This window comes from Ursus americanus, chromosome 33 (assembly GCF_024610735.1).
Source record: "Ursus americanus isolate L20-20 chromosome 33, mUrsAme1.1.p, whole genome shotgun sequence".
Taxonomy (NCBI): Eukaryota; Metazoa; Chordata; class Mammalia; order Carnivora; family Ursidae; genus Ursus; species Ursus americanus.
In genome coordinates this window covers 18,459,977-18,487,684 of record NC_142159.1, presented here as the reverse complement: position 1 = coordinate 18,487,684, position 27,708 = coordinate 18,459,977, and the positions used below count along the sequence as shown (strand labels likewise).

The 27,708-nt window shown below is 59.3% G+C and overlaps 1 protein-coding gene and 1 long non-coding RNA gene across 9 annotated transcripts in view; one reads left to right on the top strand and one right to left on the bottom strand.

Moving 5' to 3' along the window:
• ARHGEF10L (Rho guanine nucleotide exchange factor 10 like) overlaps positions 1-27,708 on the top strand; it is a 143,245-nt gene that overhangs the window by 61,066 nt on the left and 54,471 nt on the right. For 3 of the 8 annotated variants that reach the window (XM_087858277.1, XM_087858278.1, XM_087858279.1), the window contains 14 exons: positions 3,802-3,918; positions 6,561-6,669; positions 9,240-9,346; positions 11,493-11,570; positions 12,487-12,666; positions 13,708-13,824; positions 15,247-15,339; positions 16,090-16,263; positions 20,176-20,321; positions 21,950-21,964; positions 22,196-22,377; positions 25,205-25,320; positions 25,889-26,016; positions 27,326-27,426. In XM_087858277.1, the coding sequence (XP_087714403.1) occupies positions 3,802-3,918; positions 6,561-6,669; positions 9,240-9,346; positions 11,493-11,570; positions 12,487-12,666; positions 13,708-13,824; positions 15,247-15,339; positions 16,090-16,263; positions 20,176-20,321; positions 21,950-21,964; positions 22,196-22,377; positions 25,205-25,320; positions 25,889-26,016; positions 27,326-27,426 (1,663 nt within the window). Of the gene's footprint in view, positions 1-3,801; positions 3,919-6,560; positions 6,670-7,286; positions 8,499-9,239; positions 9,347-11,492; positions 11,571-12,486; positions 12,667-13,707; positions 13,825-15,246; positions 15,340-16,089; positions 16,264-20,175; positions 20,322-21,949; positions 21,965-22,195; positions 22,378-25,204; positions 25,321-25,888; positions 26,017-27,325; positions 27,427-27,708 lie in introns of those variants that run through there. The other 5 variants (XM_087858280.1, XM_087858281.1, XM_087858283.1 and 2 more) reach the window with 5 other exon arrangements.
• LOC123796764 (uncharacterized) lies at positions 1,880-7,179 on the bottom strand. Its single transcript, XR_015722678.1, has 5 exons — positions 6,946-7,179; positions 6,364-6,720; positions 4,725-6,032; positions 3,706-3,822; positions 1,880-2,156 (listed from the first exon to the last, which is right to left on the bottom strand). It is a non-coding gene; the product is annotated as an uncharacterized LOC123796764 (long non-coding RNA).

Below are 27,708 nucleotides of genomic sequence, written 5' to 3'. Positions count from 1 at the left end.
TCTTGCCTAGTGCCTCCTGTCCCTTTCTGAGTTTGGGGATACTCTTTGGAGGGGGGACACTGGCCAGAGAAGAACCCACACTTATGGTCTTCAGATAGACTTTCCTCAGCCCAGGAGGGGCTTCCCAAGTCCCCCAGAGGCCCAGGAGTTGAGCACATCTCTCTTGAACCCAGTCTTGTGGCTGGGGCTCCATAGGCTGGGCTACGGAAAATGGCCTTGATGTCTTGCTGGGATAAAATTAAGCATCTATGATAGCTGCTGTGTGCCCGGTCATTTCTGAGGGTGTGGGCAGGGGTGCACGGGAACAGGAAGACCCAACCCGATTGGCCAACCATGATGGTGTAGGAGGAGATACCAGATATGAAGCAATTTGTCAAAAATGAAGCCCCAAATGCCTTTCTGCAAACACGAGCCCAAGTCTCTACGGCCTCATGCCTGACCCGGGTGGGATCTAGTAAGACGAGTCAGACGGGGGCTTCTCTGGCGCAGAAGCAGAAGGGCTGGAAAGGTGTCCCAGGCTGGAGTAATGGCCCAGGAGAAAGCCCGGGAATAGTCCTGTTTCTCTTCTGTCCTGGGAAGGGGCGGTGTACACTGCTGTAGGGGAGGAAGGGCTCTGGCTATGAAGCTACATGGGCCCGGGACCCCCTGAAATGAGGGCAGGACTCATGCCCCTCGGCTTGGTTCAGGATTCTCTGAATAGGAGGTGCTCGAGGCCTAGACCCGCCCTTGTTCTTAGCCTCTGGCAGTCCCATCCCTCCTATTACCCCCGAGGTGGCTTTGCCAGCCCCTCGCCTTCCTGCTGGGGACCAGGAGGGAACCACAGACATTTCTCAGGGGGCACGAGGCAGGGAGATGCTGAATTTGGGCTCCCCAGGGCTCGTCCTCAGACCTGCGTAGGCATCGGGATCACGAGGGTAGCTGATGAAACTCACAGACTCCGGGGCCTCACCCCCAGGGACTCTGGTTCAGGGTTTGGGTCGGGCCGGCCATCTGCTTTTTAACCAGCGCTCTGGTCCCCAGGGGATGCAAGGGGCCACAGAGAGAAATGTGGGGCTGGCCCTCACCATGGCTGGGCCCCAGGGGAGGAGTCTCTGGGGGCTGCCCGTTAGCTCTTGTCCTGCAGACCCTCCAGCTAGGGGCTTCGGACCCTTCCTCAGCAGGCAAACCATGCGGCAGGGCTCTTGGAATTTCCAACCACGAGGACGTTTTCTCTGGCCATGGGCCAAGGCCTGCCTGTTCCCTGAACAACAGGCTCCCAGGGAGATGGGGCGGGGGGGAGCTTTCCTGTGACGCCCGCCTCTGCCCTGGAGACCCCGCTGAGCCTTGTCCGCTGTGCTCTGCCCTCCTGAGCTGCTCCTGTGCCTGGCACTGCGGTGGCTGCATGGTGGGGCCACCGTTGCTTGGCTGTGTCTTGTGTGTGCTGTGGGACATAGGGCAGCGGAGACCCTGTCCTTGGAGTCTGACCGGGGGGCCTGGCTTCCCGTCTAGCTGCAAGAGAACTAGTGTAGTCCCTCCTTCAGGGGTCTTGGAAGGCCAGCCCTCAGCAGGTGCTTTTTGCCAAAGAAAGTGACTGAGGGGTCTGCAGAGGGACCTCCTCGGAAGCACCTGACCTCGATGTAAGCAGGGGCCGTTATGTTAATAAGTATCTGCTGGTTACAACCCATGGTCGGTGGGATTTTTTTTTTTTTTTTCCATTTGTGGAATGGGCTGCCTTGGACTTTTCCTCTTTCTGACTGTGACCTCTTCATAATTGAGGTTACCATGATCCAGCTGGCCAGGGCACCAGGCAGAAACGCCAGCTCTGACCTCAGCCTTGCTCACTCCCCTGCTTGGATGTGGCTGAGGGCTGCAGTTGACCTCTGGTCCTGGTTCTTCTAATCCTGAGAGAGGCAGAGGGACAGGGCAAAGCCAGGGCCTCTGTGATTTTATTGTCAATTTACAGATGAAACAGGACTCAGTAGAAACCCCAACTCTCCAGTTTTGGGGAGTCTGAGTAATTCTCAGAAGGATCCCTGTGCTGCTCTTTCTTTGCATTAACAGGAGTGAACATCCGCTTAGCGTGGTACAGTTTACAAAGCAGTTCATATGGTTTTCCTAACACCCTAGAGTGGTCGGTATTATTTGCATTAAAAGTCTCATTTTGTTGATCGGAGAACCTAAGACAAAAATTTAGAGAGGCGGAATGATAAGGTTAAGGTCACATAGCTAGTAAGTGGTAGAGCTCCAACTTAATATCACATCTGATCTGAAACAAAATATATCATCTTTCTGTCCATGCATGCATGGATCCGTTCATCCGTCCATCCATCTGTCCATCCATCCATGTAACCATCTATCCAAGTATCCATCCATCTGTCCATCTATGCAGGTATCCGTCCATCCATCCACCCATCTGTCCATCCATCCAAGTATCCATCCATCCATCCATCCATCCATCCATCCATCCATCCATCCATCCAAGTATCCATCTACCCAAGTATCCATCCATCCATCCATCCATCCATCCATCCATCCATCCATCCGTCCGTCTGAACAACTATCCATCCATTCAACAAATACTGAGCATTTATAATTTGTAAGGTAGTGTAATAACAGCTTCCATTTTTTGGGCACTTACTAAGTCCTGGGCTCTACGTGTATTGCCCATTTAATCTTCTCAGTAACTCTGTGAAGTAGTTATTATCCTGGCCACTTGACCAGTGAGGAAGGTGTCCCTCCGAGAGGTAAAGATACTTTTCCAGCTACTGAGCCAGGGGGTGGTGATTTGCATGTAGGCCTGCTTGCCTCCAGAGTTCATGCTTCTGGAGCATGGTTTTCTGTATGTCTTGGTTTTCTGTATGCTTTACCAAATATCACTATTGCTCCCATGGTTCACGCACTTGAATGTCTATCTGTGTGTCTCTCCATCCATCCGTTTTCCCGGATAGTATGTAAGCTAGTCTGCCACCCATCCTTCCATCCAGTTGTCTGCCTGCGCTCCCTCTGTCCCTCCCTCCCACCTCCCTCTATTAACCCATTCCTTCCTCCAGTGGTGTGCCAGAGCTGGCTCTTCCTAGCTCACAAGATCTAGGAACCAACTGTACACTCTTCCCAACTCTGCTTTCAGTGGGGTCACACTGGTAGTGTGAAATTTGCCATGGTAGGAGTGTTCCCACCATGGAAATACTACAAAGCAGGGCTCTTTCTCCTGGAGAGGCATTTGTTAAATATTTACCAGCACGGCATTGCTTCCATCCACCCACCAGTCCCGCTGTGTTTTTATTCATTCATCTTACAGTTCACCTGCCCATCCACTTACACAGCTCTGCGGTCATCCAACTAAGTTTATCCATTTGCTCACCTGTCCATTTATCTGTCTGTCCGTCCATCCATCCATCCACCCATCCTTCTGTCTGTTGTCCATCTGCCTGTCCAACCATCCCTCTCTACATTCACCCATCTTCCTATGCATTTGCCCACCCACCCATCCTGCCCATCCATCCCCCTGCCACCCATCCGTCTCACAGACTTGCCGAGAACCTCCTATGTCACCAGCCCCACGCTGGCCCCTGGGATGGGGGGATGCCTGAGACGCAGTCCTTGTCTTCCAAGTGCTGTCCCCCTTCCCTGGTTGGTCCTCTCCTGTCCTCCCAGCAGCCAGGACCCCGCCCCCGCTGCCTACATGTTGGGGTGGGAGCCCTCCCCATGCCCCCCATCCTGCCTCACCTGGTCTCCTTTCTCCTCTGTTGTCCTGTTTGTCTCCTCCTGTCCCGCCTCCTCCTCGCACCTGCTCTCCTCTGCCTGGCCGCTTGGGGGCTCCAGCTTTCTCCAGACCTGACTAGGCTAAAGGAGAGATGCGCCAGGACTAAGAGAGACATCTTGGCTTTAAGAGCCGGGGGGAGAGACATGCAGGCGTTGAAGCACAAGTACGACTGTAAGGTACTGTCTGTCTGTCCCCCGCGTCCCGGCTGAGGCCTTGCAGAGGGGGGCCTGAGCGCCTGGTGCCCGCCCCGGCACGGGAGCCTGGCCACGTCTCGTGTCTGTGCCGGGACTGGAGCGCACTTCTCCACATTCTCGCCTCTCTCTCTCTGAGCGAACCCTTAGTGGTCTGCAGAATCCCTGGGTGGGTCCGCGTGCCCTAGGGCCCTCAGCATCACCAGCAGCGCTTTGGAGCATGCCGACTCCTGAGCTCCATCCCCAGAGATGCTGATGCTGGAGGTCTGGGCCAAGGCCCAGGAATCTGCAAAGTGATAACTCTGGCGGGTGGCTGAGGGTTCCGCTCTGACAAATGTGAGCATGAGTGAGCGATGCTGGATGTTCCTGTCCCTCTGAGCTGTTCAGAGAGATCCAGGCTAAGGAAGTCTGTAGCAGACATCACAGCGCCTTCTTCTCAGATGGCACTCGGACTTGTGGATCCTGATAACATCGACAGCAGGATCCTCCCTTAATCGAGCACCTCCTATGGGCTTTGGAGGCCTGCAGGCCTGGCTTTGAATCCCAGTCCCACCACTTCCTCTCTATGTGATCCTGGGCAGGCCTCTTGACCTCTCTGAGCCTTGGTTTCCTCACCTGTGAAATGGGGGCATTAACTATACCAGCCCCCAGGCTGGATGGAAGGAAGGATTAGGTGAGCTCAGATCTGTAAAGTGCTCTGTGCTGTGCTTGTGTTCGGTGGGTGGTGACCCCTATTATTTGTGCACTTGACTGTTTTGTCCCCAGGGCCCCCGGGGAGGCTGCTGACTTACTGCTGTCATTTGGCGTCAGTGAGGCTGGCGAGTGAATCAGCTGGCTGGTAGTCACAGCGCCGGGCCACGGCAGAGCTGGGATTCAAACCTGGGTCTGTGAGCTCCGAAGTGAGTGGTCTCCATCCTGGGCCACTGCCCGTTCTGTCCAAACCCAAGACCTCCCAGGAGGAGGGGGACAGACACTTTATCGTTTGCAGGGCCCTTGTATAGACGTGCCATGAGGGGGGTCTGTGACCTGAGGGGGGCAGGCTTCACTTCTCTGAAGGCCAACAAGGCCGGGAGAGGAGCAGGGGGCACGTGAAGGGCAGAGTCTACCACTGGGGTTCTCGCCCGGGCCGTGACCCCGGACATGGACCCCCGGCCTGGCCCCTGCACTGTGAAGATGGGCGGAGGCCGCAGGTTGACTCGGGGACAGCTTCCGGGTGTTCAGTTTTTCTCTTTTTTGCACAGGAAAATGCTGAGAGAAGACCGTTTTGAGAGTTTGTAGGGCAGCTCCCTGCCTTGGCTTTCTGCCAGGAAGGAACTGGGCTCAGAGCACAGGTTTCTAATCTGGGGCTTGTGACCCCCCCACCCCACCCCAAGAGGCCAGGAATCACTGCTGAAGGATTGTGCTGTTTAGATGTAGGGAGGCCCCCGGGGGACTTCCCCTTCCCCCGGCTGGTTGTTTCCAGAAAGTCAGCATTGTTCCTGAAAAGCCACCACCCTGTGCCTCAGCCCAGCACCCAGTGGTTTTTTTGCAAGACTGAGGCCCAAGGAGTGCGGGGAGCGGGGATAGGGGCTTGTTTGGAGGAAGGTGATAGTGAGAGCAGAGACCGGAGCCCTCCCAGAGGCGTGCTACCCCCCTTCAGCAGAGAGCTTCAGGGAGGAGAGAGTTTTCCCAGAACAGCACTGGCCATTATGACAGCCACATGGCTCTTGAAATTTAAATCATTACAGTGAACTATAATCAGGACTTTGGGTCCTCAGTTGTACCAGGAGTTACTTGTGGCTGGTGGACCCCTAGCCGGCATGTCCATCATTGTAGGAAGTTCTGGCAGGGGAAGTTCTGTCGGGGAGGATGGCAGGGCTGGGGGCTGGGGGCTGAGCGGCTGCAGGAATGACATAGGGGACAGCAGCTCCGTGTGCAGGCCCTGTGCTCCCCCAGCGCTCGGGGGGCCGGCTTCCCCCTCCTGGGCACGCCTCCCATCCTGCTTAGCTTGCTGCATGGTGTCCGCGGGTCCCTCCTCGCACAGGGGAAGCTGCGCTTGGCTCTGTGGCCGCTTCAGCCTTCCCCCGCCTTCCCGGGCCTCGGCTCAGTAAGAAACTTGGCTGTTTTGGGGGGCAAGGGAGGGCTCCGTCACTTGGGTTTGACAGATGGGATGGGGGTGTGGATTCACGTACAGGTCATTTTATGGTTCAGCATGCTTCCCCAGACCCCGTCTGTTAGTCCTCACAGACCCTGGCACATATCAGTAAGGAAACTGAGGCTCAGTGAGGTTACGTGACTTGTCCCGAGAGGTACAGCTGGGATCTGAACCCAGGCGTGGCACTCCAGGCCTTGAATTTTTCCCCAAAGGGGGACAATCGGGGTAAAACCTCTTCTTGCCGATTAAGAGGGTTCCTCCAGGGTGATCCCCCGGGCACGAATGCCCCTTCTCACCTTGTCCCGGGGTGTCTCAGGTGCCACTGCCTGGCTGTCCCTCTTGACCTCTGCTGCCACCTCCCTGGAAGTGAATGGGCCGGGGGGTCTTGATGTGTGCAGCTCCGGCTGGGAGGCCTGGGTGGGGCTGGTGGCCCTTGGCAGGCATCCTGGGGTGTCCCTCAGCTTCTCTGATGAGCCCCTCTGCCTTTGCTCAGATGACCCAGCTCATGAAGGCTGCCAAGAGCGGGACCAAGGACGGGCTGGAGAAGACGAGGATTGCCGTCATGCGCAAAGTGTCCTTTCTGCACAGGAAAGACGTTCTCGGTGAGGCGCCGTGGGCCTGGCTGGCAGGAAGCTCAGGGCTCAGTTCTGTGACTGCAGGGAGGGGTGGGCGAAGCCAATTGGGGCCTGGGATCCTCTGGTCGAAAGGGTCCGGGACTGACCCCCAATTATCCCAGCTGGTCCCGGCCAGTTTCCCACCCTCTGGCAGGTATGACCCACCTATTTTTGGGGGAGGTGGGGCCTCTCCTTTCAGCCTCCCCGCCTTTGGTCTCTGTCCTGGCAGTCTTGGCCTCCTGCCTCCCATGCTGTTCGGCTTACCTGGCCTCATCTTTGAGCACCCCTGGTCTTTCCTTCGTTTGCCCATCACCCATCTGTCCACCAGCCAGTATTTCTTGAACACCCCCTAAGTGCTGCACCCCATGCTGGGTACAGGGCCACCAAGATGAATGAGGCAGCATTTCCTCGGGGAGTTCCTGGCTCAGTGGGGGGCAGGCATATGAACAGGAAGTGACCACAGAGGCTGACAGAGAGGGGGGAGCCCAGGCGGGAGCATAGAGGAGCGCAGTGCAAATGAGCAGTGGGGGGGGGGAGCAGGAGGAGGATGAGAGCCAGTTCAGTCAGGGGGTGGGGAATGGGGCAGGGAACCGGTGCTCTGGGTGGAGGAGCCAGTGTGTGCAAAGGCCCTGGAGCAGGGCAGTAGGAGACATTCAAGAAATGATTTTGTTTGGTTTGTTCCTGGGTTTCAGCACCAAAAGAAAAAAAAAAAAAAAAAAAAGAAGAGAAAGGATTTTCGCAATTGTCAACATTTATCGCGTATTTACCGTGTGCTGGGCGCTGTCTGACGATCCTTACAGTTCCTTGCTTAATCCTTATAGACACCAGACAGTTCGCAGGACTGACCTGTTTGCCGTGTGGAGATGAGCAGACAGGCACAGAGAGGTTCAGTGACTCTCCTGGGGACACACAGGCGTGAAAGGGATAGCAGAGGCTCCATGTGGCTGGAGTGAGGGGTGGGGGGTGAGAGATGGAGAGCCAGGCCAGCACAGATATTCAAGCCAGGGAGAACTTTGAGACTCTGTGCCCCCTTGAAAAGTTACACGCTTTCCCTTCCCTGTGCCTCTGTTTTCTCATCTGTACAATGGGGCTACTGTGGCATGTGTCTCGGGGGCCATGGTGAGAATGACCAAGGCGGTGCATGGAAAGAGCTCCCAGCTCCGATGTGGCAGATGTCATTCTCGGTGGGCAGTCACTGAGTGGAGGGGTTTGGTGCTAGGACAGTGTCTCACCGGCGTGGGTTCAGATCCCCGCTTCACGGCCTCCTGGCCACACAACCTTGCATAGTTCTTCCCCTCTCAGAGGGACCGGTTCTTCATCTGTGAAAGGGGTTCAACCCCACCATTGCATGCCCTTGATGCAGCACTGAACCCTTGGGGAAGCCCTGGCCCCCGACGAGGGAGGGGACAGGCCGAGGAGCCCTTCCAGACTTGGTGGAGTAGCCTGGAGGAAGGACAGGGTGGACAGGCTGGTAGGCCGGGAGCTGTTCCTGGTCACCGTCCCCACCCCCAGTGTGGCCAGGCTGCCAGCAGGCTCTCCGTAAGCCCTCCCCACCCTGCCCGCCAGCCCAGAGCCTTGCCTAAAGTGACCCTCCCACCAGAGGCGTTATTAATAGCCACAGCAGGGCTCGGATCACTGGCCAAGAATGTTACCCAGTGGCGCATGGGGGAAGAGGAAGCCGCGGGGCCGGCGGCTGGGGTGGGTGCGGAGTGATGCCCGGGGTACCATGTGGGCCAGGCAGGAGGGCCTTCACCACCCCCACCCCCACACTGTGGTCCGCTGTCCCTCCTCCTCCTCCTCTTCTGTCTCCTGTTCAGGTAAGGGCCTGCCTGGGTGTCCCTGCTCCCTCGGCTCCCGGCTCAAGGGTCACTGCCACCTCCTTCTTCCCAGCTTCCCCACAGTGCCCTGCTGCCCACGGCCACCACCACTGGGTTTCAGAGCCAGAGCAGCTAGGGTCCCGTCTCCCTCTTCCTGTGTCTCTCTTGTGGGGGCAGAGCTGTTCAAGGCCAGATCCCTGCACTCTGCCTGACCTCCCTCTTTCTCTCTGCCCGAGGCTCTGTCTCCTGCACTCCGTCTGAGAGCTGCCCCCACTCGTGTCTGCACTGTCTAGTTGAACTTTCTTCCTTTGGGTCTATCTGCATCTTTTTTTTTTTTTTTTGATGAAAAGATGAAAACACGAAAACACAGCTAAATAGCCCCGTTCTTCTTGGGGCTTACTTTCTTCCCCCTTTTGGGCATCCAGAAGAAAACTATTTTTAGTGCCTAGTGATGGAGACATAGGCGGCCTGGCTTTCGCCGGGCCAGAAGCGGGCGGGTCTGAGCGGGGACGGTGACTTCTGGCAGAGACCCTGCTGAGAGCTGGAGCCCCGAGGCGTGCTGCTTTGTGTCCCATTGCTGGCTCCCCTTTATTTCTGGCTAGATGACTCTAGCAGAGCGCATCAGTGAGTGACCCTCTGTGGCCCTGGGACCCTGGCCCAGGGTGGTTCCCAACTCCTGGGGGCCGAGCAGGGTATGTTATCCTCCCTTCGCATGTGTTACCAGCCCGTCTGACTTTCCAGGTGACTCGGAGGAGGAGGACATGGGGCTCCTGGAGGTCAGCGTTACGGACATCAAGCCCCCGGCCCCGGAGCTGGGCCCCATGCCGGAAGGCCTGAGCCCTCAGCAGGTCTGCGGGCGGAGCTGGGTGGTGGGGTCTTCAGGGAAAGGGGTGGTCGGGGGCCCTGTGAGTCTGGGTCTTGAAGGGGAAGTGATGAGTGGGAGCTCCCGGTGGAGCCCCAGCTTCTTGTCTCCTCACCAGCTGCACAGACTTCCAGACTGGACCCCGCAGGTCCCATGCCGTTGTCCTGGGGATGGTGGGCCCCCGCGTTTGGAGTGCTTGCTTCCCACCCCAGGGGGACCAGCGCACTCCCGCTTAGCCCTTTCACATGGAGGTGTTGTTTGAAGCAAGGGGCTGCTGTGACAGAAGGGTTGAGGAGACTTAAGCTAATCCAGCTTGGGAGATGTGGAGAGGCCAGCCCACCCTCCATCCTTGGGCTTCTCCCAGGTGCTGGGGACCTTGGGGTGAAGTCTCCCTTCCCCCTCAGTGTCACTGTGGGACAGGGACCGGGTGGCCTTGCTCTGTGCCCCGGGCAGAGGCATGTTGTCAGGTTGGCTGTCCCAGCCATGAAACAGGGAGAGAGACCTCCGACTTTCCCTAGATGTGGGGACACTGAGCAAGTCCTGTCAGGGCAGCAAGCGCCAAGAAGGGATTTGCCCCCCTTGTGGTTGGCAGAAAATCCTGATGTTTGGCTGCTTTTGAAAACCAGGTAGATGACATGTGACACATCGTGTCTCGGGAGTCCGTCCGCCCGCCTCCTTCCTGTCTGTTAGCTGCCTGGCTAGCCCTGCCCCAGGCACCGAGGTGGTGACCCTCATCCCCGGCAGCAAGTGCCTGTCAGAGAGGTTGGAGCTGCGCATGAGCCCAGGCTTCTGGCTCACAGTCCAGGGCTCCTCTCTCTGGCTTTGGTGGCCTCTCGGGAGCCTCTTGGTTTCCTGGACAATATTCATTACTCCTGGCCAGTGGCTCTCAACCAAGGTGATTGTACCCCCCGGGGCATGTGGCCATGTCTGGTGACGTTTATGGCTGTCCCAGCTGGAGATGGTACTGGAATCTAGTGGGTAGGGGCCAGGGATGCGAAATGCCCTACAGCGCCTAGGACAGGCTGCATGACCGACAATCACCTGGCCTCAAGTGTCAGGGTACTGAGGTCAGGAACTCTGCCCTGGGAATGACTCGGGCACCTGGGGATCGTTGACAACGCTGACCTCCAGGAGCCCCATGTCACCTGGGACAGCTTGAAAGACAGTGGCCTGGGCCATCCCACAACCATGGGGCTGTGTGGGCCGTGGTTGGGCCTGGGGCACAGTGGGAACTGCTGAGAGGGGTGTGCCAGGGGTAGGACGGAGGTGTCCCAGAAGAGCAGGGGAGACGGCAGCGCCGAGGACCCGGATCGCTGCTCAGGGCGGCTGTCAGGGCATAGCAGGGGTCGGTCACCCTCCCAGCCACGGACAAGGTGGACGGGCTCCCGCCTCAGACACCTCTCCCGTAACACCTTTCATGAGCTCTATCCTGGCTTTGGGGCACAGTGGGGTCACCTGGGATGCTCTAAAAACTCTGGTACCCAGGTAGTGCCCCATACCGACTCCATCAGAATGTGTGGGGTGACGGCTGGTTGGCTTTAAAGATATCACCCAATTCCTCTGAGCAGCAGAGTTCACCACTGCCCCCGTCCCCTCTGCTGCCGAGCAGGCGAGGGCATCTGGATGGGTGCTGTCAGGCTGCGCCTGAGGGTCTGTCGATCTGGGCTCAGGAGAGAAGGGGCCGGTGGGGGGTGGGAGAGGGGTGGGATATATGGCCTGCGGTGGAGCCCCCTCGGGGGGTGGGAGAGGGATTGGTGGGGGGTGGGAGCTACAAGGAGTGGGAGCTGAGATCTCTGCTCCATCTAAGAATTTTCTACTGGAGTTGTCCAAGGATGGGGGGCCGCCTGACGCTGTGAAGGGGAGCCGGTGATTTCCTTTGCCTGGATGTTTGTGCAGAGCCCCAGCACCCCACACCCCATCTGCAGTCTGGGCTCTGCCGGGAAATGTGCAGCCACAGGTCCCCCTGCTCCCCGGGGTGGGCTCTGGGACGGACGGGTCCCTTCTGTCCCGTAGCCGTCAGCTCCTCCAGCGCCGAGATCCCTCTTCCTGCCACACCGGGCTCTGCACACATCCGGCGCTCGCCCTGTGTGGCGGCAGGTGCAGGCGCTGACCGCACTTTCTGGCCCGAGCAGGTGGTCCGGAGGCACATCCTGGGCTCCATCGTACAGAGTGAAGGCAGCTACGTGGAGTCTTTGAAGCGGGTTCTCCAGGTGCGACTCCAGGGGCCTCTGGGGAGACAGCAGGGAGGACCCCAGACGGACACTTTATAAGGAGTGCTGGGGGACTGGGGGCAGCTTTAAGGGGAAGGGGCCACAGGCCAGCGCTTTTATGGGGGCAGCAGGACTTCCTGATGCCTCAGTGTTCACAGGGGGACTGCATTTTGGGAACAAAGTTGAGGGTCTTTGAAGTGAGGTGTGGAGGGCACCGTGCCTTCCTCGGCCCTCCAGGAGCCCTGGGGCAGGGTCGTGTCTCCCATCCTCCTGGGCCCCCCGAGGCTGGAGCGGATGCACCCTCTCTCTGGCCGCCAGGATGCCAGGCGTTGCCATGTCAACTAACTGTCCCGACCTGGTGTGTAGTCACTCCTGACGTGCCGAATCCTCTGGGATGTTGGCTCTGAGAGAGGCCAACAGGGAAGGCAGATATTGTGGGGCGTTAGTGACCCCCTTCTCCTCCCGAGTTTGGATCCACGGAAGGGGGCCCAGGTGTCAGGCAGGGAGAGATGGAAATATCACTGTGTTCCTGATCAGCCCAGTCGGAGTGTGGCTCTGGGTCTGGGGGCCGAGGGAGCTAGGGGTGACATCACTGCCACCATTCCATTCGATGGACCGGCTCAGCCATAGGCAGAGCTGGACAGCGCCAGCCGGGGCCTCGGGGCCTCGCCTCCGTGGGGCTCCTTGTGGGCGTCTTCCTCCCAACCCACCTTCACATCCAAGTCAGGGGGTGGGTTGTGGGCAGGCAAAGAGGGGCCAGGTGTGTTAATGGAGATCCTTCCAGAAGGACGAGGAGTGAGGGAAGGTCTATCCATGGCCTGCCAAGGTATGCTGGGCCTTGTCCAGGTTGTCTGAAGGGCAGGTCGGGGAGGGGCTGTGGCCGGGCTTCGGGGCGCTCACCGCACCGGCCCTGCAGGATTACCGGAACCCCCTGATGGAGATGGAGCCCAAGGTGCTGAGCGCCCGCAAGTGCCAGGCGGTGTTCTTCCGCGTGAAGGAGATCCTGCACTGCCACTCCATGTTCCAGATAGCCCTGTCCTCCCGCGTGGCTGAGTGGGACGCCACCGAGAAGATCGGAGACCTCTTTGTGGCTTCGGTACGTGTCCCCAGACTCTCAGGTACACGCCGCAGCCCTCACCTGGATGCCATCCGGGCTGGTGCCCTGCACCACCTGGTCACCGTCTAAGCCAGCAAGGTCCGGGGGTCGCAGCGCCCGGGTCTGCCTGGTCCCAGCTGGCGTGGGCATGACACTTTCTAGTAGGTCCTTGGAGGTGTCCGCAGCTGTGGTGCCAGTGAAGCCCGCTTGCTGTCCTGGCCCTGCCTGACGGCAGTGCCTCCAGGAGGCCGGAGACCTTGGGCGGCCACCTGGCCGGTCTGCAGCTTGCCTGCTGAGTGCTCACGGGGTGCTGGCTGAGTGCTTGCACAGACCGTGGCCTTGGCCCCCAGAGGACGCTGCGGGGCATTGGGGGAGCGCATTGGATTGTGCTCCAGGAGGCCTGGCCAGTCCCAGCTCGGTTTTGTCACCTCAGGCAGCTCCCAGGCTCTCTCTGGGCTCGGGTCCCCAGCTGAGTGGGGGCTCTTGGTTTTTCAGACTGAAGTCTGTGAGCCCCAGAGCAACGCATGGGGGGTGGGGGGTCAAGTTGGTGGAACTCCACTTTGATTTGTTGTAGGTAATTGGGGTCTCCGAAAAGAAAAAAAACTATTGCTTTGAAAATCCCAGCACTCAACAGATCTGAGGCCCTGGGCCTTGTGGACAGGGTCTGGGGGCAGGAGTGCCATCCTCGCGGCTGGAGGGCCAGGGCATTCTATTTCCTGGGGGTGGTGAGGAAGGGCACGTAGAGGGGGAGGTCAGACCTGCCCCCACCCCTGCCCCTTCTCCTCCCTTCACCTTCCAGGGCTGCCCTGCTGGGGGGAGGAGGAGGGTCCCCGGTCTCTTGGCACCACCTCTTCCTCCCTGGGACCACGGGCATCTCTCACCTCTCAGAGCCTGGTTTCCTCCCCTCAGTGGGATGCCAGGTTTCCTGACCTCAAGGCTGGTTGTGACCGTCGGGGTAGCCAGTACCGAGGGCGGGGGTGCTAGCCGCCCTTCCCCTCCTGTCGCAGTGACCCTCCCGCCCTGCCCCCGTGTCCGTTCCAGTTCTCCAAGTCCATGGTGCTAGACGTGTACAGCGACTATGTGAACAACTTCACCAACGCCATGTCCATCATCAAGAAGGCCTGTCTCACCAAGCCCGCCTTCCTCGAGTTCCTCAAGGTGGGCCAGTGGGGGTCTGGGGCACCTCTCAGTGGGTTTCTCAGGAGGGACAGGGCACTGGGGCTCAGCCTTGGGTGTTCTATCATCGCTGTGGCCCGGGTACCTCCCCTCTTGCCTTTGGGACCTCCCCCGGGCCATGGGAGGGAAGCCGGTCCCTCTTGCCCCCTGGGAGGAGGGCGAAGATAATGAGTTAGAGGGTCTGTAAGCAGCTTGGGAAGCTGGAGCTCTGCCAGGTGGAAGGGGAGGCCGGTGACCTCTCTCGGACGGGTGAGGTGACAATGGGTGGGTCTGTGGTGGGTAGACCGGGTGGTGTGGGGGCTGTGTTCCTCTGTCAGGCTTGGCTTAGGTGGGCCTTCAGGTATGGCTCTGGTTGTCACCGGACTGATCCTTTTTCTTCATTTGTGAAAGGGTGAGGAAAATTCCTCAGAGGGGTTTCTTGGGGACCGTGCGGGGGAATAAAGGTAAAAGGGATCAGGGCATCAGGTAGCCGTGGCCAGGCTCCCCTGGGTTCCTGGGGTGTGCGGTCAGCTGAGTCGGACACAGACCTTGCCGTCGGGAATTGTGCTGCCCTGTTAGCGGGGGGGGTAGGGAGGGTTAGGTGGGGGAGGAGCCTCAGCCGAGGAACCCCCTGCCCGATCCAAGGAGGTCAGGGGGCTTTCTCAGGGGAGCATCATCCATTGTAACAGGTGGAAACAGGAGAGAGTGTTCCAGGGACAAGGGTGGTGGGGCAAAGCTTAGAGGCAGGAGGGTGGGGATGGGCAAGTCTGGTTGGATCTTGGGAGCAGTGGGTGCCTCTCAGCGAGTCCCAGGGGAGAAGGCCCGGAAGCGGCTGAGTTCAGTTTGGGTGGCCCTGGATCTCAAGACCCGGGCAGCTGGGCCCTCATATTTCAGGCAGTGCCAGAGTTCTGGGCCTGGGCAGATGGACGTGAAGGCCAGGGAGGAAGCTGAGGTGGCAGGCTGGGTGGCAGGGCGTGAGGGCTGGAATCAAGGTGACAGGTGTGTGGATGGAGCGCTGGAGGCAGATGAAAGAGGACAGTAGGACCCTGTGCCCACCCCTCAGCCTGACCTGGGCCCCACTGCCTTAGTTCACGTGGAGGGAGTGGTTGTCAAGGCTGCTCCCAGAGCTCTGGTCTCTTGAAGAAACTGGTCAATCTCCCAGTTATGCTTTTAGTCCAGAGGTCTCTGCATGACTGCTCTAGTCTCCCAGGCTAAGGGGCTCTGCGGGAGACCCCGGTGGTGGCAGAGAGCCCTGGCTGTGGGACCAGGGACCCCCGGGCCTCTTTTCTCAGGCCCAAGGCTGAGCAGGGTCCTGGGTCCTGGCAGGGGGGAGAGCCTAGGACAGGCAGCGTCTGCCCTCCAGGGCGCTCGGCCCCCGCTGCAGGTGGGGGGGCTCGGTGAATGATTCCCCCTCCTCTCCAACAGCGGCGGCAGGTGTGCAGCCCGGACCGTGTCACGCTCTACGGGCTGATGGTGAAGCCCATCCAGAGGTTCCCGCAGTTCATCCTCCTGCTTCAGGTGCTGCGCGGGATGCTGGCAGCTGCGGGCCTGCAGGGTGTGGCCTGGGCTGGCTCAAGCCTCCTGGGGTGGGGGCTTCTCACCCGTCATCCACAACCCATCCGTCTGCTGTGGACCCTGCAGTCCCCTCTCTCTCTGCTCCTGGAGTGGAACTGATTGTGTCAGACAACTTATTATCCACCTCCCTGGCGTGGATGGCTGGGTGACTGGTGAGGGCAGGAGCCCAGGTTGCAGGAAGGGAACTAGGGTGTGTGGACTCCCAGCCCTCGGGGGCCTGGCAGCGGGGGGACGCTCAGTGAGTGAGCTGACTTTGGCCACTTCAGGCTTCTAGAGGGAGCTTTTGTCCCCTTGCAGGGCCCCAAGAGCTTGGGACACCTCCCCTGATTGCCGAGGGCCCTTAGTTGGGGTGAGCCCTCTGCCGCTGAGCTGGGCAGGGGGCTGCCAGGCCGAGGACCCTCGCAGCACTTTCCTCTCTGTCCTCAGAGCTGCCGGCTGCAGGAGGGGGCTCTCGGCAAACTGCTGATCAGTGAATTAGAGATTGATCCACATATTTATTTTATTTTTTCATCCATTAGCTATTTCTTGAGGCCTTGCTATATGTCACGTACCATCTTATCTATCTTGGCCAAAAGCGGGGCACCTTCAGCCCCGGTCTCTGCAGGAGGTGGGAGGGTGAGGCCTGGATCCCAGGCCAGGGGAGGGTCTGCTGGGGCGCGGTTCTCAGCCCTGGGTCTCTCGGCATCCTGGCAGGACATGCTGAAGAACACCCCCAGGGGCCACCCGGACAGGCTCTCCCTGCAGCTCGCCCTCACGGAGCTGGAGACGCTGGCAGAGAAGCTCAATGAGCAGAAGCGGCTGGCCGACCAGGTGGCCGAGATCCAGCAGCTGACCAAGAGCGTCAGCGACCGCAGCAGCCTCAACAAGGTGAGCGTCAGGGTCCCCCCACCTGCGAGCCTTTACCTGCTCTGCCGCCTTTCACACCTGTCGCTCTGCCTCCTGCCCTCGGTCGCCCACTAGGTGGCAGTGTTCTCTGAGGGAGGGGAGTCCTTGCTTCTCTCTGAGCCCACAGACCTCACCTCCAGGATTAGAGTCTGCACTGCACCCCCATATTCATTACTATTCATATTATTTTAGGATAAAAGCTGATTTTGTCCATCAGTGTCATTGGACACCAGAAATGACAGTCTAGCATCATGTGTATACAAGGAGGCTCTGGGGTCAGAATCTCGGTTTGAATCCAGATTTTGCCAATGATGCTCACTGTGTAGCCTCAGGGGAATCACCCAAGCTCTCTGGACCTCACTTGCTCCCTCTGAAACGAGGAGAACTCAGCGGTGCCCGAGCCCAAGGCCGCTGCGAGGCCAACAGAGGAGTCCTTAATATAGGGTGGCTATCGTCGCTACTAGTGTTATCGGTAAAGAAGAAAGAGGAAAAAGTCACACCATGTTTTGGGGGTTGCAACTCAGGAACATTCTAGTAAAAAAAAATCTTAGAAAACTTTCAGATGACTCCATAGAGAACCTTGTGTTTTCAAAACACAAAGCCAGTACCGAAAAGCATCGTCACCTCGAGTCACCTGTTGGTGCACGTGACATGAGGCGCTGGAAGCCGCCCCCAGACCCGGGAGGCCCTGCACCCTGGGCACCCCCTGCTTTCACCCACCGGAGGGTGGAGGCCGGTGGGGATGGCTCGGGGTGAGGCAACCCCATCTCGGGGCACAGAGGCAGGGACATTGGCTGTTCTTCGGGGCAGAGACATTGTGTGGGGTCGTCACGGGGAGGTGTTCCAATCTTTCAGGGAAAAACTGGGAGCCTCCTGGCTCTGTGGGCCTCAAAAGCAGAAGTAAGGCCAGTGACTAAGGCCAGTGGGATTTCAGCCACATGGGGTGGAACTTTCTAATAGTACAGGAAGCTTTGCCCAGAGGACAACAGCCCTTTCCAGGTGGCCTGCACTTTACAGTATATAATACTGACCTGTGCTGCCATCTTTTATCTTCTCCACAGGCCTGCGGAGCCTGGACAAGATAGCCTGTGGGGTCCCGTGCGGTTCTAAGCTTCAGGGGTCCTACATCTATTTTTTTTAAAAGATCTTATCGATTTTATTTTATTTGACAGAGAGAGCACAAGCAGGAGGGGCCAAGGGAGAGGGAGAAACAGACTCCCTGCTGAGCAGGGAGCCCAATGCGGGGCTCAGTCCCAGGATCTTGAGATCATGACCTGAGCTGAAGGCAGACGCTTCCCCGACTGGGCCACCCAGGTGCCCCCAAGGGTCTCATATCTTAAGACTTTCCCTCCTCAGGCCAGATTCAGGTGGTACATGGGCTTTTAGGCCCACACAATATTTTTAAGATGGACTCAGTGCCATCACTTAAAAATGGAAAGCTGTCCCATAAAATCTGGACTGGTAGGTCTTCTCGAAGGGTTGGAAGAGCTGGCACGCTGGCCCACCTTCCTGCAGGCCACTGGTCACCTGAGTAGCAGCTGCCCACACCCCCTCAGTCCCCAGGCCCTCCCTGCCTCCAGGCAGGACTCCCTAACCAACCCCATGCCAGCCCTCTACTTCGGAATGTCTCTAGAAAAACAGACTTCAGGCCAGCCTGGCACGTGTGCCAGAGCCACGGGAAGAGCTGGGCGGGCAGAAGACCAGAGCGGGTGCTAGGAAGGACTTCCTCCTGCCCGCCCAGCTCTTCCCGTGGCTCTGGCACACGTGTGTGGTCTGAAGCCAGAGAAACCCTCTTGCTTACAGAGAGGGAGCCCAAGGGAGGGGACAGAAGAGGACACTTCCCAAGTGCAGAGACCATCAGAAACCAGCGCACGTGCCAGGGGACCTGGGCAGTAAGGAGCCATGGTCACTGGCTGGAGGTCAGGAAAAGCCTGTTTGGTGTTGGGCAAGGAACCGAAAGCTCTGAGCCTCAGTTTCTCCACCTGTCAGGTGTGGGGTGTTTTCGAGATGTGTGGGATGTGGTTGTGGCAGTGACATGGTGGCACACTGGGCCTACCCCTGGCCAGCCCCCCCCCCCGGGCAATCTCGGTCAGTTCTGAGACCAGTCCGGTGATTTTCCTCTTGCCGCCTGCCACCGAGGGGAAAGCAGAATTGAAACTGGGTGCGCCCCAAACGGAACCCTGCCGGCTTTTTCAAAATGTGCTTGCTCAGGAACCTCCAGGGGAGTGTTTGTGCAATATCCGTGTTTTTCCCCTTTTATCTGCCTGCGGGCCAGGGGCATGATTGCCAGCAGCCCAGGGGACTTCCAGGTTTTAGGTCATGCCACACTTGGCAGTCTTCGACGGGGCCCGCTGTCTTCAGGGTTCCAGCCTTGTTTCCATGAGCTGGCGTCAGCTTGTTGGTGGAGGTGGGAGCGTCGGGGAGCCCGGCCTTAGCAGTGACGAGAGGCCCCCTGAGGGACCCTGGGTCATTTTTGTGTTAGGAGCAATGAGGCCCCCCCCACCCCTGTCACACCCAGCGGGCTGCCCGGTGCTGGGGACAGTGCATGTGCCTGGCCGCGTCCTGTGCTGCTGCTTGGCAAGCCGCTGTACTTCTGGAATCTTGGCTTCCTCTTCTGGGAATGGGGATGGCCTCAGGGGCTGTGGAGCTGGTTAAATGGGAAGTGGGATACTTAGTGCCAGGAGCAGTGCCCCGCGGGCAGTGGACATTGGTACCATTCAGGCCTCTGTGATGATCCGGGACACATGGTTCTAGGGAGAATGACAGGGCAGTCTCTCCGGGGGGAGGCTTGGGGTGATCTGCACTTTCCCAGCAGGGGTGAGGAGGGAAGGGAGGATGACTCTTGTCATCAGAGTCATGGGTTTTGGGAATGAATTTTGCTGAATATTTTCTTCCCCTCTGCAAAAAAAAAGTCCCTCTCAGTAAAAAGCTGTTTTCCCAGGAGGTCCCTGAGTGGGATGGGGGTCCTGGTGCTGGCAGGGGGTTCTTAGGGTCCAGCCCGAGATTGGCACACACCTGCTCAGCTGCCTGGGGCTTGGAGGTCTTCGGTCTCTTCAGAGGGTCACCTCACTGACCAGCAGGTCGGTGCCGACCCCCTCGTGCGGTGAGGCTGGCGGGCTGTTCAGTTCAGGCTGTGGGGCTGGGACCTCTTCCAGGCCCGAGGTTTCCCTGGGTGGGGCCACACCTCTTTGTGGCGAAGAGCGTCACAGCCAGTACGGCTGTGGGGACAGCAGCGCCCTAGTCGATGGAGTGTACACGTGCAGGGCCAGCTTCTCGGGTGTGTGACTGGTGCCGTCGCGCAGGCTGGTGCTCAGCAGGGCCCCCCACACTTGGTTTCATGTTGTGCAGTCACCATCCTGAAATCCTAATAACATTCGAATGAGGGCTGCATTTTCATCTTCCACCGGGCTCTGAAAATGATGTCACCAGGCCCGTTTGTGCGTTGCCTTGGTGATCTGAGCGGTGGGTCATTGCCCCATTTGATAGCCAAGGAAGTCGGGGTGTGGGCCAGTGAAGTGAACGGCCAGAGGGCTCTGTAGCCGGTGAGCGGGGAGCCAGGGTGGGAGCACGTATCCGCGACTCTGGAGCTTGTGTCGCTGGCAGTGGCTACCGTGGAGAGGGGTGGCTGGGGCTGGCTCACCTGAGCAGGGGTGCTGGCTGCGGGACAAGGGGGACAGTCAGAGAACCCAGTGTGAGGTCCTCTGGCCTCCTCCCCATTGCCTCTCATCAGGGCAGGGTGTGGGGGGCGGGGCCCTACCTCCTTCTCCGGGTCTCCCCACCCTGCTCCCTTCTGCACGACGGGGCGAGAGGTTTCTGGGTCTTTGGTGCAGTGATGTGTACGTGGCAGCCTGCGTGTGTTGCTGGGGTTGACTCGGCTCCGTCTCCCTCTCCCAGCTCTTGACCTCGGGTCAGAGGCAGCTGCTCCTGTGTGAGACACTGACAGAGACCGTGTACGGTGACCGCGGGCAGCTGATCAAGTCCAAGGAGCGCAGGGTCTTCCTGCTCAGCGACATGCTGGTCTGCGCCAATATCAATTTCAAGTAAGTGGGCCTGGGCCATAGCCCCACCGTGGGGACCCCCTCCTGTTATGCCCCGGCTCCTGGACTGGCCTCTCTGCGATGGGGGTCCCGTTTGGGCTCGCCTTGGGTTTCAGACATTCCGGCTTCCTCTCCCATCCCTCTTGGCCTGCTCTGTCCCTAGTCCCCGAGTGCCCAGGTGGGGAGCATCTGGAGGGGTCGTCCGGGGCCACCCTGGGCCTTTGGGCTGGTAGCTGGCCATCAGGCAGAGTGGTCTGTTCTAGAACTCTGCTGTTGGTAACTGAACAGCTTCCTGGGTTTCAACCGCTCTAAGAGATTTTGCCCCCACTGCCCAGAGCACTGCCTCCCCCACGGAGCCTGGCTTTCTGGTTCTGAGACTGAGGTGGAAGAAAGGCCTGGAGCTGGTCTTCTAGGCTGTGCCCGAAAGAATCGGGGCCTGGCTGGGGTGAGGGCGATGGTGCCGTGTGGGTTGCATTAGGCCTCCAGAAATCTTTTATTTGGCTCACACAGGGAGTTCACGCAAAGATTGAGACATTTTTTGACTTCTCTTGAAGATTTGAAGAGCCAACATTCTGGGCCCACGTTGCCCAGGGCCACACGGGCCTGGAGCTGGGTCACGTGGCCTCTTTACTAGGGCTTCTGCCCTGCCTGCTTCTTGGTCCCCACTTGCATCCCCCGCTTGGCCCTGTGGCCCAGAAATGATGCCCAGATGAACTCCAGCTGGGACCAGTCCAGCTGGGACCCTTCGCCACTCTCGTGGAGGAGACTGCTCTCAGTACTTGACAGCACTTTAAAAAACCATCGCGGAAACACCAATATGGTGACAATAACTGAGATCCAAGGGGCTGTCCCTGTACCCCTCAGCTGGAGCGCCTGTGCGGTGGGGGACGCCCATGGGGCCTGATGTGGGTTCCGCACCCAGAGTCGGCTGGTGCAGGCACGGCCGTGGAGTGGATTTGGGGACAGTCCCCATGGCTGTGGCTCACGCACCTTGGAACGGGAGCAAGCAGGGCCGTCTGGGGACCCCCATGCTCACTCACGTTCCATCCACCCATCTGTCCATCCACCCGTCCATCCATTAATCCTTCAAAGACTTATTGGGCCCTTACTTTATGCCAGTTCACAGGTCTGGAAGAGACCCGGCACTGGTAGGGCACTCGGGCAAGGAAGCTTCTGTCCCAGTTCAGTGTGGTGATGTTTAAGGCTAGCTCATTCCCTCCCTCCCTCGCTGATTCCAGCACTGAGATTTTTAAGGCAGCGTATCTGATGAACCCCTGCTCTGCACTCCTGCTGCTCAGGGCCTCGCCTGGTGAGAGCTGTGATGGGGATGCTAGTGGCCCACTTTGAGGGGGTGGGGTTGGGGGATCAGCTTAGGTGATGCGGCGTGAGTCACGTGACCTGTCTGAGCATCGGAGTCCTTGTCTGGAATAATACAAGCTTCCTAGCAGGCCTGTGGTGGGAATCACAGGTGATTGGAGGCCAGTGGCCGGCTTGGGGAGAAGGCCCTCCTGTGGTCCCCGATGTCCACACCTGGCCCAGCCCAGTGGCTGTCCCCCCCCCCCAGTCTCAGCCCCCTAGAAATCACGCAATAACAGGAATGACCTTCCTTTCCGTTTTGTCTTTTTCCTCAGGCCTGCCAACCACAGGTAGGGGTTTGGGGGCTTGGGGCTTCGGGGCATGTGATTCTGGATCTGGGCTGGGGCCTGGGCACCCCAGGGCTTCTGCCCTGCTCCGCCTGGCTTGGTTTGGGCCTGAGGTCTTGCGCTTGTGTTGCGAGGGGCCTGGCTGAGCCGGTGTGCTGAGGAGCGTGCTCTGGGCTGGCCCTGGGCCTGGGCGGCTGCGGGCTCTCCAGGGCTTCCTCCTGTCTGTCCTGGCAGGGGCCAGCTGGAGATCAGCAGCCTGGTGCCCCTGGGGCCCAAGTACGTGGTGAAGTGGAACACGGCGCTACCCCAGGTGCAGGTGGTGGAGGTGGGCCAGGAGGGCGGCTCCTACGACAAGGACAACGTGCTTATCCAGCACGCGGGCGCCAAGAAGGCCTCCGCCGCGGGCCAAGCCCAGAGTGAGTACCCGCCCCGCTGCTGCCTGGGGCACCTGCCCAGGTTGGGGGCCTGTCTGGGAACCCCTGACCGATGGGACACCTGGCCGAGAGGCTCTGGCAGGTTTGCAGCCCCACGCTACACATGGACGCACACCCAGACCCCCAGCTGCTCGTGGACATTGCGGAGCCACACCTGCATCCCGCGCACCGTCCCCCCCACCCTACACCCGCGTGCACCTGTGTGTCTATAGCGTGTGCACGCACGATGCCTTTGAGCGCCAAAGCAGGACTTCTGTCCCTGCCTGACCACCGCCTGCCTCCTACGGGACCTCAGTGGATGGCCCTCCTCTCTGTGCCTCAGTTCCCCGCTCTGTGCAGTGAGGGGCCCAGGTGACACTCCCCTAGGTCCTTCAACCCTCAGGGACCAGGCTTAGGGCTGTCTGGCTCCAACTTTTTGGGCACGAGAGGAATGAGAACTCAGAGGGAGTGGTGCTCGGCAGCCTCTCAGCCGTGCGCCTCTCTCCGTCTCTGTCTGTCTCCGTGGTGGCCGCCACCATCAGGCCCGGTCTGGAGCAGGAGCCTTCTGGCTATGGTCTTTCCCTGCGCCTTTGCCGCCTTCCCGTCCATCCTCCACCCACCCGCAGAGCCAGCTCTTCAGATGCCGATCAAATCTGTGTGTGTCACCGTCCACCCAGAAACCCACCCGTGGCTGCTCCTTGCTCCCCGGGTAAAGTCCCGGGTCCTCACTGGCACCCACACACCCCTCCTGGGGGTGCCATCCCGCCCTCCCCAGGCTGGCCACACTGGCCTCTCGGTTCCTGAGGGCAGAGCTCCCCCCCCGCCCCACCCCAGGGCCTTCTCCCAGCCTCTGCTCTTCTGCAGACTCTTCTGCTGTCCTCCTTTACTCATCTTAGCTCAGATGACACCTCTGCAGAGAAGCCTTCCCTGGTTCCTTTGAACTGGGCCAGGCCCCCCTGTCCTGGGCTCTCAAGGTCCAGTTCTGTGGTCACCTTCTCTGGTGATGGTTCAGAGGCAGCCCCCCCCCCCCCGGGCCTGGTATGCAAGGGGTGTTAACAGCTGTTTGCTGAATGAAGGGAGGGTGCCAAGCTGCAGGGCTGGCAGGAAGGAGCTGTGGCGGAGGCCCCTTCCCCTGGCTCTGGTTCCCCTGCCCACCGGCCCGGCTCTGTCCGGGGCCTGACCTGGGAGGGTGCCTCGCTGGGCTGTGGGCCATTTTGGCAGCAGAGAGGGAGGGATAGTACATTCGCTGTCGCCCTCGGAGGGCGGGCTGGCCGGCCGCGCCCACTCCCGGATGCTGTGCCTTTTCCCCTGGGTCTGTGAGCAGGAAGGGCTATTCGAGGTTTCCAGAGGCCCCCCCCCAGCGAAGGGCCCCCAGAGGCACCTTCAGCCCTAGGTTGACTCCACCTCACCGCTACCAAGCACCCTGGGGCCCCTTCTTCACGGCCTCCTTTCTCTAAGCAGACTACTATGGGGCCTGACGCCCTTCAGGGGAAAGGAAAGAATTCTTGTTGAACCCGAGTTGGCCTTGAATGATTTTTTTATCACGTTGTTATTTCAAATATGTGCAAATATAAGACGAGGTACAAGAAACTCCTGATGCTTATATCCCTTGAACAAACAGTAAAACCAAAACAAAATCACAAGTGGGATAAAAAAAAAAGCTACAAAACAGTACAATTCGAATGAACAGCATTCCTTTAATGTGATGGGTGATGTCGTTTTGCTGGAACCCAGTTGCTTACCATGTGGCTGTGGGCCTCTTCTGGGGCGGGTTCTTTTGAGATCTCTGTACCCCTCCCCTAGGGTGCCCTATGGTGACCCGCGTTGCCCACCCGCTTACCCCCTGGGCTCACCGCAGGGTCTGTCTTTGCTGTGAGTGCCTCACTTCCCTGCCAGGCCCCCCTCGCTCCCTGCTCATTACCTGGTGACTGCTCAGGTTCTCCTGCTCACTACCAGAGTCCACAGACGCCCTGACACCGTGCAGCAAAACGTGGCCTGAAAGTCATCCTATCCAGGTGACTCAGGATGTACATCCGTTTTCCAGATAGTCCTCTAAATGAAAACCCAAAATTAGCCTCCCCCGGGGCTCCATAAGACCCCAGCTTGAGAGACCGTGGCCTAGAGAATACAACCCAGATTCTCCAGCATGGCATTCAAGGACTTCCCTGCCTGGCCTCCTCCTCCTTCCTCCTCTGTCTCTGGCTGCTCGTCTCCCATGCCCCCAGTACTATATCTGTATCGTCCCCAGAGATCCAGGCACCCTCACTGTCCCCTTGCCCTGATAGCTTTCTCCCTAGTGCCTTTCGTCTGTTGTGGTTGTTAATTGACTGCTGCCCCTGTCCCCCCTCACCCAGGTCATAAACTCCATAAGAACAGGGATCCTTTCTGTCTTGTTTACAGTTGTCACCCTGTAGGTCCTCATACATCTGTGAACACCTTGCTGTTTGTGGGCTTCCTGAAGCCACGGTGCCTTTGCATATGCTGTTCTCCTTTATGGCAGCATGCCCACCACACGCCTGGCCCTGTGAAGGTTCCTCGCTTCTTGCAGGCACAGTTGGTTCTTAGTCTTATGGCCTCCTGTGATCCTTTGAGTGTGGCCCGGACCCCAGGTGCTAGACTACCTGTGATTGGATCTGTGTGTGTTCCCCTCCCCCCTGCCCCCTGTAGACTGGGAACTCCACCAGGGCAAGAGCCTACTAATGTCTCCTTCTGTGTCTGTAGTGCCATATCTCCAGGGCGACAGGTCTCCTTTTTTGCAGCGAATGGACACTTGGGTCCTAATTAGCCCCTCTGCCACCCTGAAGTTGAGTTGGGTCTCTTCTCTGCCCAGATAAGGTGTATTTCGGCCCCCCGCGCCTCTTCCAGGAGCTGCAGGACCTGCAGAAAGACCTGGCCGTGGTCGAGCAGATAACCTTCCTCATCAGCACGCTGCACGGCACCTACCAGGTATCCAGCCCTGGCCCGGGTTTGTGCGGTCTGGGCTCCTCCCTTGGGCAGTGCCCGGATCAGCAGGCGGGGTGGGAGAGGGCTCCTGCCTTAGTCTAGGCCCCAGGCATGCTCCTGGCTTCTGAGTCCCACAAGCAGGAGGAGCGGCTAACGCTCTCCGTTGCTACCTAGACGCTGGTATGCGGCCTCTGGTTCGGGTTGAAGCTCCAATTTGGGATAAGTGGGGTCGGGCTGCGTGGCGATTCTTTTGTTGTCTGCGCAGTGACCGTTCAGTCTCGCAGCCCCTTTCTGGACCTCACCCCAAGGCTGGAGAGGAATCTGGCTGGGAGCTTGTGTTCCTCCCAAAGGAGGGGTGCCAGGTGGGGTCTGAACGAGGGCTGGGAAGCCTGCGCTGGGCTTGTGGCCCAGGGAGCTGGCCGCCTGCCGTGGCTGAGCCAGCGGTCCCTGTCGAGCTCCCGGACCTCCCCAGCTCCTCTCCACCAGGGCCCCCCAAATGCCCTAGGATCCCGGGTGGCTTTGGGGGAGTCATCGGGCCAGGTGGTGATCTCACTGGCTTCCTCAACCCTAGAACCTGAACATGACTGTGGCTCAAGACTGGTGCCTGGCCCTGCAGAGGCTGATGCGGGTGAAGGAGGAGGAGATCCACTCAGCCAACAAGTGTCGTCTCAGGCTCCTGCTTCCTGGAAAACCTGACAAGTGAGATGGGGAGTGGCCACCGCTGAGGGGGGGATACGTGGAGAGGGGGCACCTGGAGCTGACCTGTTCGTCAGTGTGGTCATGGCCGTGGGCATGTACACTGGGCCTGGCCCAGCACGGTGTTTGGCACGGAGGGGTGCATTAGCCAATGAATAAATGAATGAATGACCGGATCATACCTGGCTTAAGCCCATCCTCTGTTAGGAGACTCAGGACCCAGATACTCTGCTGTTGGTTGGTTCCATTTGTGCTGCGACCTTTTCCTTCAGTCCAGAGGGTGTAGAGCCCTGGGACCAGGCCCTGGGTCTCCTCATGGACCCAGCCTCCCCCCAGCATGGCCCCGGTGCGGCTCCAAGAGTTGTTGGATAGCCCCGCCCCCCCACCCGCCAGCCATAGTAGGAGGTCAAGCTGAGCTCTGACCTAAAGCCTAAGCTGGTGCAGTGCAGGGGCTCACAGCCCGGGTTTGATCTTGAGGTTGGGGGGACGGTGGGGGCCAGAGTGTTACAGGCGCACTGGCTGCAGGGCCGGGAAGATCAGAGCACTGTTGTTTGAGGCAAGGCCACAAGCCCAGGAGCCCAAGATAGAAGGCTCCAGGCTGGCGTGGCAGAGGCCGAGAGGGAGGGCTCTGGGCTGTAATCCAATCTGCCAGCCCCTTGCCGAGTGGCCTCCCGCTGCCCCTTCCCCCCCCCCCCACTCCTTTTGCCCTTGGGAGAGTTAGTGACACTGGCCCTGCCTGCCTCCTGGGATGGCCCCCTGGTGGAGAACAGGCCCCAGAGGACCCTGAGGGACCCGCTGCTGCAAGGTGAGAGGACAGTAGTGTGACAACAGTGACCTCTAGCTGCCCAAGCGTGTCACAAGCTCATTTATTCACGGCTGCATTCATTCACCGGTCCATTCTGCAAACATTTGCTGAGCACCTGCCCTGGGCCAGGTGCTGGGAGCAGGCCCGCGGGAGCCTGTTCCTCCCTGCTGAGGCTCGCAGTCGCATGTGTACGTGTGTCTGATGAGGCCCTGGGGAAGCTGACCGGGGAGCCCTGGAAGGGCCTCTCGAGTCACTAGGCACCAAGCCCAGATGCCAGGGGCGGGGCTGGGGAGTGCAGCCTGGTGGCTTTGGGAGGGACCTCCATTCCGGGGCCATGGTGGGTGGAGGGACTCTTTGCCCCAGGGGACGGAGGCTTTGCTGGGTCACCAGGCTTTCTGGCCCTGCTCTGATGCCCTGAGCGGAGCTGGCGCCGCGGCCGGGCCTGTGGTGGAGGGAAGAACCAGGTGCTTGTTCTGGGCACTCATGCTCCTTGCTGTCTCGCCGCAGGTCCGGCCGCCCCATCAGCTTCATGGTGGTCTTCATCACCCCCAACCCCCTGAGCAAGATCTCCTGGGTCAACAGGTTGCACTTGGCCAAGATCGGACTCCGTGAGTTAAAGCCCTGGGGAGAGCGCCTCAGGGGACAGGGGTGCGGAACAGGGAAGCTTGGGGTGTGCATGTGGGGTGCGTGGGGGCAGGGGGGCTTCTAAGTTGGAGGGAGGCAGTGCCCTGGAGGAACACGGGAGCCAGGGTTCTGAGTCCTGAGGCTCTGCCTTGTAACGCTGGACAGTCCCTGCCCCTGTCTGAGCCTCAGTTTCCCCATCTGTAAAGTGATGGCAGTTGACAATGTCAACGAGTGGTTGTCAGGGCCCTGGGGGAGGGTGGTTAGGG